Genomic DNA, 10,785 nt, shown 5'->3' with positions numbered 1-10,785 from the left:
GCAACTACAGCTTGCGTTTCAACGGGCTGGGACTGTGAGGAATAAAGGACAAATGCAACAATAAGTTCATTGAAGAAGAAATGTTCTAATGTGAAAAAAGACTTATGATTAAACTGGCAAAATAATGCCGTGGCCCGACTGACATGCTAGCATAAGAAAAACAGCATTAAAATACGGTAGCACCATCTATCGGGATTTGGGCCCTTTACGGGCCCAAAGTTACAAGTTTTTGAAAAATAGAAATAAATGCACGTCATTTTTCAAAATTGAAGCATATAATAACGTTTTCCTTAAGATGTATGACATCCAGCAATAAACTAGAAGCATCACGAGCAACATAGAGTGATGCCTTAGTTCTTTCCCTTATAACTTGCTGTTAAAAAGATTAGGAAAAAAATGAGGGCATAAAACATCATAGAATAATAATTATATGCATTACCTAATCAGAACACCTAATTATAAACACAACTGTAGAAATAGTAGAACTTAACTTTTCAGTTAACAAATCGAACTGTCAAAAAATTTCGTCAATGTTTTTCATGGGAAAAAGATTTTGACAGGTACGAAATCTGTCTTCAATGTAGGAGGAGTTAATGGAGGGGCCAAAATTTACTTTACTTGAAAAGCAATTGGGCGATCTTTCTACTAGACTGAATTGAAGTGAATTGTGATTCGAATGAAGTGTTTTTGGCTAAAACCAGAATTTTATGTTTGCGCAAAAATGGACCTCTGGTACACTTCATTAGTTTACAGAAACAACAATTCATTCCACGACATCTACCGTGATAGACATACAAAAAAAACGATATAGTTTTTCAACAGTAGAGGACGATTTCAACTTTCAACGAGGTACCATAAAACATGGACAATAAACAACGGATAGGTATAACAACCAACTTTTTAAAAAACTATTTTAGACGCTTATAATCGACCTAAGTATGTACTCCATGTTTCACGTTTAACCTGAATTCCCATACTGTTAGTGGCCGCTTGTTTCAAAAGAACAAAAACGAAAAATATCCGATCCGGTGCGTCATCGGCGTATGTTAAGCGACTAAAGGCTGCTCTAGTTAAGAAGGAAATCCATTCTAATACCATACAGCAGAAAACTCACATTGAGACATCGAAGGCTAAACCAAAACAAAAAGATCTTGCAGGTGATGCTAGAAAAAGGCTGGAATCTGCACGTTTCAGGTTATTATTTATCATTTATCATTTTATCATTGCAACTAATAGTACTTTGTTACAGATATCTCAATGAAAAGCTTTATACTACAAGCAGTAGTGAGGCATGGGAACTTTTCCAAGAGGATCCAGAATCATTTGATGTCTATCACAAGGGGTTTAAGAACCAGGTTTTAAAGTGGCCAGTAAACCCATTAGATATAATCATCTCTGATATTTTAAAAGGGTAAATTAATTGTAACAATGCTTACTTACCATTGAACTAATTCTGTCACATCTTATTTTATTCTGAAAGGCCGAGGCACTGGGTAGTAGCTGATTTTGGTTGTGGTGAGGCTCAGATGGCACACACAATACCAAATCAAGTTTATTCTTTTGACCTTGTTGCAGCTAATGACAAAGTTACTGCATGTGATATGGCTTCAGTTCCATTAGCAATGAAAGTTGTTGATGTGGTATTTTATACTTAACATACACCTCTGTTACTTTTTATAAAAACATTCTTTATTCATGGCAGGCTGTTTTCTGCTTATCTCTCATGGGTTCCAACATCCATGACTTTTTAAAAGAAGCCAATAGAGTTCTCAGGATTGGGTATGTTTGTAATGAATGAAAGAAATGTCCAAGTTAAGTAATAATTTTTTTTAATTAGCGGTACGCTGTATGTGGCAGAAGTTGAAAGCAGATGCCAAAATATTCAAGAATTTTTAAAAAACGTAGAAAGATTTGGATTTCAGCTGAAAGAAAATAGTTTGCAGAAGTATTTTTTCTTAGCAAAGTTTAACAAGATCCAGAATCTGAATCCTAAAGCAACTATGCCAAGATTGTATTTGAAACCTTGTCTTTACAAAAAAAGATGAATAGGAAAATACACAGTCGTTCGTACCGGAACAAATATCGTACTCAGTGACCATTATGGTTAACCAATCATATAGCGAATTATACAAAACATTTTTCTTGAGGTGATTTCTCACGGCGCATGTACTATTCATCAACTCTGCTGAACGCACGAGTGCCAATCAAGCCCTCCACATGCGATGGAAACGACAAAGTAAACCACAACCTGTGAAAGAAACAAAGTTCTAAACGGTTTCTAAATGTCAGGTTACGTGCACACAAGATGAGTTATCAAAGGCGGGAACTGGGCTATCCCGGCCTATTATATATATTATTTAACATGACGCCAATCCGAGACTGGTATTTTCAATCACACTCATGCTTCAGAGCTGAACTTGGAGCATTGTTTTTTAATCAGGGCGAACAGTTCACATATCTACGCGGACCATTTAGTTTTCATTTTTTTCTGCAAGGATGGGACGTATCATGCTCTGCTCAGTATACGACTGTCCTGAGTAATTGTGTTAATGTGGTCACCACTGTTCCTGAAATTTCATAAGTTTTCCTCGTTGGTCGCCCTCAAACCAATATTGGAACCAAATCAAGAACTTAAGATATAAACGCAGATTTCGATTTTTCTTCTTACACGACCTCAGCAAATCATAAGCATTTCAACTACCAAGGGCTTTCGCTGTGTTCTATGGACGAATACATTCTAAGGAAAAGCTTAATGCAATTTTAGTTCTCGTTCTGTTTCTTAAACTTACCAAAATCGCCGTCAGCGTGATTACAGCTATTTTTATGTTTTTCCAGAATAGGGATTTAGCCAAATTGCGGCTTGATTTTCGGAACGTTACTGACTGAAGAACCAAAAGCACGCTTTAACCTCAATCCTATAAGAAATTTTATTAATTAATAATACTAAATTATACGTACCGACGCGCTGAGACTTTCTGTTTTATTAACCAGCAATTCTAGTCGTTCCCCGCGTGCAGCCAAGGAATCTAATGAGATAAAGTTGGGAAAATGTCACACTTTATTGCCCAAATGTTTTAAATTTAGTTCATTTACCTATGTTCTTCACCATGATATCTTTCAGATCATCTAAGTCTCCTTGAACTTGAGAAACGGTGTCGATATCCCGGGATTCAGAGAAGTGTTTCTAGCCAATTTGAAATATGAAAAACTCTTTCAAAATAATAAAAAAAGTAATGAATTGCCATTAATCCAGCTAATGTTTTTGAGAACTCCATGTTCATTGCATAAGGAAGGGCAGAATATGCATGTTCTCCAAAAGTATAAGTAAATTTTTTTTTTATTTCGTTCAGGAACAAAAAAGCTCTGGAGCGCTCAAATTCCTAAGAAAACAAAAGACTTCATTTACATGACGTCTAAGTGTGCACATGAAAAGGCATCATACATCATCAGAGATACACAGGTAGATAATACGATTTTGTAAAATATAGTGGAACAGATAAGACCCATGAGAATAAGTCATTTTGGAGTCATCTGTTCCAATTTGTGCAAGAACCTGCTCAGTTATTTCCGAGAAATTGCCAGTGCAATTGTTGGCATATCTAGCCAAAACGGTGGTCCCTCTGCTTACAACACTGTAAAGAAGTGGCATGTTTTTCTACAAAAATATTTCAAAAAAAAAAAGATTATTCTTTTAATTAAACCTAGAAAAAAAATAAGTGGCTATCATTTCGAAGGTATCAATATTTACGGTATTATTAGCTCTTTTTGACGTGACATGTAAATTTAATGTCCACTATAGCCTCCTTTTCTTACATTCATGTACAGGTAAAGAACTAAATGTAGGTAAATTTTAGTGTACACTCGAACAGAAATGTTATGATTCTAAAATGTTAAGAAAGGATTTGATTCAATCGTAGTTTCGACTGCGGAATAAAGCAAGTTGTAAGCTTTGAAATGGTTGCCAATAGATGTCGTAGGTTGACTGATAATTGTAACAACTTGGGGCGCATACTTGAGACGATCTCGTAGGCTAGAGACATACACCCCAAAGCCGCACTGACTCACCCCAAAAATGGGGAACCGGTTTACTGGTCGAATAATTACATTTTAAACAATAATTTTACAGAAATTGACAGACCTTATCAAGAAGTTATATCTTACCTTATCAAGTTTTTGTATTTTCTTAAATTTTAACCTTATAGTTTTCCGGATCATAATTAACTTAATTTTATGTATTACTAGAACAGAAAATTTTCTGAAATCAATGAAACCACACCGACCAGGCTGGTCGCGAGGCAATATGTACTACTTAGTACATAATCGCGCCTGCAGTTTTCTTTATGGGGAAAGTGTATGTTGTCACCCCTAGGGCTTTGATTTGGTTGCTTTAATGGCTAAACCGTTAAAGTTAAACCAGTTAAACAAAAATGCGTGTAGCGCATGTCTTAATTTTTTCAAAGCGAATATTATGAATTAGGTTTATATAAATTTATATTTATAATATTATGATAATGTACATAAATGTTACAATATAATAAATACACATATATACAGTATATTACAATTATATATATATATTTATACATACGTACAATTATATTTATATATTTATACATACATACAATTACAATATATATATTACTATTATATATATGTACAATAGTTATGGTAATTGAAATAAACGAATATAAGAGAAACAATTTTTTTATTGCTTGTCAGCAAAATTAATTATGATATTCGCTGATTTAATATATAAATAATATAAATATAATATAAATCGATAGCCCTTGGTAAGGGCTATCCATTTTTAGATAATTGTAATCAATATTTTCAAATCGAAAAAATCTTAAACGCAAAATGCGTTTTTGTTGTTTTTCGATGGACGCAACCGATAAAACAAAAAAATTGATGTTACACTTGAACTTTTTCGTTTTCCGAAAATTTAACATAAGTTTTATAGAATTAGATAGCTCTTGATAAGAGCTATCGATTGATGCAAAATTTGTCAATTTTAACTGTTTATTTTCTTCATAAATAATTATTAAAGGATTTCATGATTTTAGAAAGGGGAGGGGGTGTGTGAAAAAGACGAAACTTTGCATTGATTGTTTGATGCTTAATCTTCGTCAAAACAGGAAACCATTATAATATTTTTGTTCCTGGTGATTGAGGAACAAGTTGTTCTAAACGTTTACTTTTAAGATGCTATATTTAACCCCAAAAATTACGTTTGAAAAAGTGGTTTTTGATAAACCATTATGGCGGCCATTTTTTTACCGCGCCAAGTTCAAATTTTAAAAAGTGTAAATAAGTGTAAAAAATTTTTATTATACATATTTACATTTTGTTTGTGTCTAGAAAATTTCAGCATTCCGTCTTATATTAAAAACTAACTAAGATAATTTAAATAAATTTATTTCATGGGTTCTCATTTAATTTACAATTTTAGGTGTCTTTTTTCACATTCCGCATGGAAAACCACGTTTTACGCGACTTCCGCGTGGAAAAGCTCCAAGCAGACAATATTTAAAAAAAACAATTGACTAACGCCCTGCGCGTTTATCATTTACCCCATAAGAAAAAGTGCATCTGCAACTATGTACTACTTAGTACATATGTAGTGAGACCATGTTGACACCGACCTATTGTAAGGAACGCTCAAACGTACTCCTTACATTCCCCTCTCTTTCCCACGCTTGCAACCCTTTTTCCCCTCTTCCGCCAACAGGTCATCTGCCGATGGCTCTGGCCTTCAAACTTGTCAATTCTACACATAGGTGTTACATTTACACACAGAATATTTATTCCCGTTGGGACATCTAATCCTAAACGACCTTCCTTCTTCGCATCAATGTTGCCCTTTTTCCAGATTGTCAGTCAGTGTGTTTTTAACTTTCAGTCAGTCTACTTCTAGCTTCCATCAGTCTAGCTTCGGCTGTCATCACAGTCAGTCCAATTTCAAGTGCCATCTCAGTCAGTCTGTCTCAGTAAGTCTCCTTGCGTCAATTATCAATTTGGTCTTTGTAAAATACTCGAACACAGTGCAACAATACAGTTCATCATCGCTATCCAATAATTATAAGTAGGGAACAGATTTTTCGAACCTTACACTATCCACAAAATAGCCGATTGGTGTATTATCGAGTAGGTATTTTTTAAAGCGATGATTTAACAGAAATGGATAGCGTTCATCAAGAGACATGCAGTTCGGTAAATATTTGTCTTTTGTACTTATAATTTCACCGATAAAAGTATTTTAATTTCGTATACAAGTGGGGGAAGTAGATCACGTGAGACGCGTTAAACAGCATCGACCAATCCGAAAAATGGCCAATCGATTTCATCTCGGGTAGGTACTTTTCAAACGACTCGATTCCGTTCAAAATAATCAGTGTAAACGATACATCCCACTACAACCTCGAAAAAACCGGTTAAATGAAACACAATAAAACAAAAATTAATGTAACGGATTACAGGAAACCAGATAAACAAGGCACAAAGTACTGTAATCGAGTTTGGAAACGGCTTTTCGGTGTGGAAACACTCCGTTCTTAGATGAAATATCTACCAAATTTTAATTAGCATGCGCCAATTCTTTCCCTTCCGTCTATCTGTTCGCGCAAGTCTCTCGCCGCCGTAAGAGCCTGTGTTAAAATCTCTGAAAACAGTGAATGTTCGGACACTAAGGGCGGGTTATCTTCGTACTACAAGACTCGTAATCCAATTAAAATTTGTTGAGGTTAACGCTATACCCACAGTGATGCAATAATACACATCAAAGTTCAAGCGGAAGACAGCTGTGATGAAACCACAATCTCAGGTAATAAAATATGGCAAAGCAAAAACTACGGATGCTAATTATTTTATTATAGAAAGTTTTATTACTTGTTTAAAAAGTATGAAACGTTTAATGCTTCATTCCTACAAGATTTCGGTCTATTGCAATTTTGGTTGCTGGGCAAGATTAACATCCTTATTTTAAAAAAAAAACTTTCATTTAATATTATGGTACGATACAGGTTCCTTCTGAATAACTGTATAGTGTAATTACTATCACTGATTTGATCGGTAAGGGTAGGACCCTGTAGAGGGCTCCCTTATCGCCTCACTATCTTTTTTTTTTTTTTTTTTTTTTTGTTTTCTTGGTGGTACGGGCGGGTCGATCCAGGTCAGTGTTCTTTTGTGTTCTTTGTAATCGACACACAGCTGTCGAAATCCCCTCCAAACTTGTCCAACGAAGTCCCCTTTTCTGTTTAATACAGTTGTCACCTACGGTGCTGCCCTCGCGGGCAGGGCTGTAGGGGGCACGGGCCTACGCATTTATTGTGTGATAATTTAATTCCTTTGTCTGTTTCTTTGGGGGGGGGGGAGGTCGCCTTTGTTACCCCCAGTAAAGTGGTTATTTCAGTATTGTATTAGTAGCCGACCCAGACAGTCTTGGTGGCCTCGTATTTCAGTTTCCAGACAGTTGTCTCGTCTTGTCTTACAGTTTTGTCCAAGTCCTGTCTAAGTTCCGACTAAGTTTGTTGGCCCCCCCCTTTTTTTCTCTCTCAATCAAGTGTTTTGTCCAGCAATAAAGCATTCCTTTGTTTTACATCATCGTCATTTTCATTCACCCTCATCTATCATCTTTTCATCTCTCTCTGTTGCAAACCCCTGCACGAGAGTTTGCAACAAATGGTGCCGAAACCCGGAATTTGACAAACACGTGCATTTCCCGTCCTCGTTTGTAAAACCCTCGCTTGATTTGTGAATTGTCGGGTATTCTCCCTGTAAACCTTTGGCAGACGTCTACGCCAGCCTGAAGGCACCCACCTGTCCACCACGCGTTTGCCATCTGACTAGAAGATCGGTGTATCTATGTGAATCATCGGCATCCGTTAACGTGTGACTCTATCAGCCTAAAATAACGTTTCTACGTCATGAGTGAAGCCGTACCCAAAGCCGGAAATATGGAAATTGGCCACATTTGGGAGCAGGGCCCCAACCCGAAGGTAGACGAATCGAAACCTGAACGGCAGAAGAGTGAACGGCCATTACTTCCCGAAAACGATCTCAAGAAGAAACGTGGGAAGAGAAAGGCGGTCCATACGAAGTTAACGACGCAACTCAGAAAGGCAGTGGAAGACGACAAGATGGGAGCCATCAGATTGAAAAAATTGCAAGTAGCAGCATGGCGTGACGAATTGGTTCGTATATACGACGAAGTCAAAGAAATACATAATCAGTATACAGAAAGTATATCCGGCCTGACTGAACAGCAACGTCAAGCATGTGACAAGTGGGAAGCAGACTTCGAAACAGACCACGTTGAAATTATCAAGTTAGCAAGTCGCTATGCCACCTCCTCGAATCAGTCCGTCAGCTCGATAGGGACATCAGCTTCGGACATCACATGTTATCTACAAATTAATTTTCAATGTTATCACACGTTATCTGAAAAGACGCCTACCAACGTTAAACCAACCAGCCTCCTCCAACAATCAACTCAGGGGGAATTGGAGGCTGAAGCTCAGATGCTGAAGTTGGAATTAAAGTTGGAAAAGGCAAGGGCTCAGATGGAAGCAAACACAACTTCCGTCACAGAAACCCTCAATAAAGCGTTAAAGAGCATGTGTGAGCAACTAAGTAAACTCATTGACAGCTCAAGAGCCATGTCCAACGATATCACGACCAAAAACACACTAGTAAGAGAAGCACATCGGAAGTTGGACGGTTTAGATCAGAAGTTCCAAATTCCAGGCCTTGTATGAAGAGTATGAAGATTCTCCGATACTTCTCTTCATGTTGGAGGAGCTGCTGACCGAAGAGGTACGAAATGAAATCGGTGAATGTCTGACCGATGGAACAATGTACGCTGTGGTGTGGGAACGTTTGGACGCGGTCTACGGTCGCACTGAAATCATGGACCAGACATACCTCGACGACCTTCTACAGGTCCCGCCATTGAAGGGCCTAGATGCTGCCAGCCTCAAGACTTTCGCAAACCGTCTTCATGGTCAGTAGCCACGCTCTCCAAGTCGAAGTATGCCCATGAGCTACACAGCCGTACCACCTTGATGGCCCTGGAAGCAAAATTAACGCCCTACCTCAAAGATAAGTGGAACGAGAAACGTAAAAAGACAGGAGTAGAACTGAATGCTCTAGACTTAGACGACTGGGTAACTGTTTGGATTTTAAATCCATGAGCAAGAAACATGGAAAAAATGTATTCGAGTCTTTACTCACGTCGTCGTCCAATGGTGTAAAGTTCGACGAGAGGAAGCACGTCAAGAGACCCAGCATCCCACACATGTCAACCATTGGACACGTATCGACGATGGAAGGTTCGAAAGTAGCGGCGTCAACATCTTCGGCAACCATGCCTCCAAGGAGCCGATCAACATCGGGGAAGATGCAAGCCGAGAAGACGGAACGGTGGAAATGCTTTTTATGTAACGACAGGAGCCATCACCTCTCAACCTGCACCGTTTTCATGTCTCTCACGCCCACAAAAAGGGCTGAGAAAGTATTCAAGTCCGGAAGAGGTCTGTTATGTCTTACGGGAAAACACGAACGCAAGGAATGTCCCAGGGACGTCAGCTCTACTATCGCTGATTGTACTGGAACCCGTCACCACACCCTGCTTCATGGATCTGAATTCACCCCATTGAGGAGGCTAGCGGATCCATCCGCTCCATCAGCGCCACCTTCGACAGCATTGCTTGGGACCCTGACCCATTTGGAAGCAGTAAAACGACGTGTACGTTTCAAGATCGTACCGGTTCGTGTTGGAGATGGCAAAACGTGGGTCGACACTTTCGGATTCCTGGATACCGGAAGCGACACCACGCTGATTAGGAGCGACTTAGCAAAGAAGTTGGGACTCGTTGGGCCATCTAAACGCATCAACGTTGTCTCGTATGACGGAGCCACGTCGAATGTTACGGCTTCCGTAGTAAACTTCGCCTTAACATCTCGTGTTGGTAAAAGCCAGCTTGAGGTCAAGCACGCTTACGCCGTCGACAATTTGAAGGTGACGCCGAATTCGACTGGTCCACACCTTCAAGACGCCGTTTGGTTGGTGTTTGGGTGGACAAACGGGCCCGCCACAAGACGGGCGCCCGTTCATCGCTCATCTGGCCACCGAGGAACGCCCAGAAGAACTAAACGAGCTGGTGAAGAAGTTTTGGCAACTTGAGGCCAACGAAGTAGAAATAGAACCACCCGTTCTATCTGAGGATGACCTACGTGGAAAACGCATCCTCGAATCGTCCGTAAAACGTATCGGTAACCAGTATCAAGTCGGCTTAATGTGGAAAGTCGACGACGTAACTCTCCACACACAATCGGGCAGCTGCATTGAAGAGGCTCTACGCTCTCGAACGACGTTTCCATCGAGACGAGGAGTTTGCTCAGAAGTACGATGCAGTGGTCAAGGAGTACATCGGTTTAAAAAAAGCCCGACTCCTAACGACCCAAGAAGCCCAGACGGAGACAAATAAGACGTGGTATCTACCACACCACGGGGTCGTGAGCCCATCCAGCTCGTCGACCAAAGTTCGTGTTGTATTCGATGGAGCTGCCGAGTTCGGTGGCACATCGATAAACCAAAACTTGCTTCGGGGACCTAACTAACTCGTTAGCCTACTTGCTGTGCTCATCCGCTTCCGCCGCAACCTCGTACCAGTCGGAGCGGACATTGAGAAAACGTTCCACCAAATGAAAGTCCCGGAAGAAGACCAGGCAGCATTCCGATTTCTCTACCGGACGCCTGGCAGTATTTCAGCTCCGTTAACGTAACAG

At 39.4% G+C, this 10,785-nt stretch overlaps 2 protein-coding genes across 3 annotated transcripts; one reads left to right on the top strand and one right to left on the bottom strand.

Moving 5' to 3' along the window:
* The first annotated feature begins 787 nt into the window (after nt 1-787).
* On the top strand, nt 788-2,070 carry LOC130688130 (ribosomal RNA-processing protein 8-like). Its single transcript, XM_057511116.2, has 6 exons — nt 788-883; nt 984-1,194; nt 1,250-1,411; nt 1,481-1,640; nt 1,703-1,779; nt 1,838-2,070. Exons 1-6 carry the CDS (start codon nt 862-864, stop codon nt 2,043-2,045), a joined length of 840 nt encoding a protein of 279 aa, XP_057367099.1. The 5' UTR covers nt 788-861; the 3' UTR covers nt 2,046-2,070.
* On the bottom strand, nt 1,997-3,919 carry LOC130688131 (vesicle-associated membrane protein 7-like). 2 transcript variants are annotated; one of them, XM_057511118.2, is made up of 7 exons: nt 3,749-3,919; nt 3,443-3,655; nt 3,243-3,380; nt 3,094-3,184; nt 2,959-3,026; nt 2,790-2,882; nt 1,997-2,248 (listed from the first exon to the last, which is right to left on the bottom strand). In XM_057511118.2, the coding sequence occupies exons 2-7, from the start codon at nt 3,647-3,649 to the stop codon at nt 2,177-2,179; spliced, it is 669 nt and encodes a 222-aa protein (XP_057367101.1). In that variant the 5' UTR covers nt 3,650-3,655; nt 3,749-3,919; the 3' UTR covers nt 1,997-2,176. The 2 variants fall into 2 exon arrangements, with proteins under 2 accessions (XP_057367101.1, XP_057367100.1); XM_057511117.2 differs by having other exon boundaries at nt 3,814-3,912.
* Nucleotides 3,920-10,785: the final 6,866 nt, after the last annotated feature.

The sequence above is a fragment of the Daphnia carinata genome, chromosome 7 (assembly GCF_022539665.2).
Source record: "Daphnia carinata strain CSIRO-1 chromosome 7, CSIRO_AGI_Dcar_HiC_V3, whole genome shotgun sequence".
Lineage (NCBI taxonomy): Eukaryota > Metazoa > Arthropoda > Branchiopoda > Diplostraca > Daphniidae > Daphnia > Daphnia carinata.
Note: the sequence above shows the minus strand (reverse complement) of the source record. Positions and strands in the feature narration are given on the sequence as shown.

What these genes read in the sequence shown, in the direction of transcription:
- LOC130688130 (XM_057511116.2), top strand. Translation starts at nt 862, where the DNA reads ATGGACAATAAACAACGGATAG. An exon ending in GGACAATAAACAACGGATAG is followed by an intron (nt 884 to 983) that starts GTATAACAACCA and finishes CCATACTGTTAG; the next exon opens with TGGCCGCTTGTTTCAAAAGA. An exon ending in AATAGAGTTCTCAGGATTGG is followed by an intron (nt 1,780 to 1,837) that starts GTATGTTTGTAA and finishes TTTTTTAATTAG; the next exon opens with CGGTACGCTGTATGTGGCAG.
- LOC130688131 (XM_057511117.2), bottom strand. An exon ending in ACCTGTGTATCTCTGATGAT is followed by an intron (nt 3,381 to 3,442) that starts GTATGATGCCTT and finishes TTGTTTTCTTAG; the next exon opens with GAATTTGAGCGCTCCAGAGC. An exon ending in AAACATTAGCTGGATTAATG is followed by an intron (nt 3,185 to 3,242) that starts GCAATTCATTAC and finishes CAAATTGGCTAG; the next exon opens with AAACACTTCTCTGAATCCCG.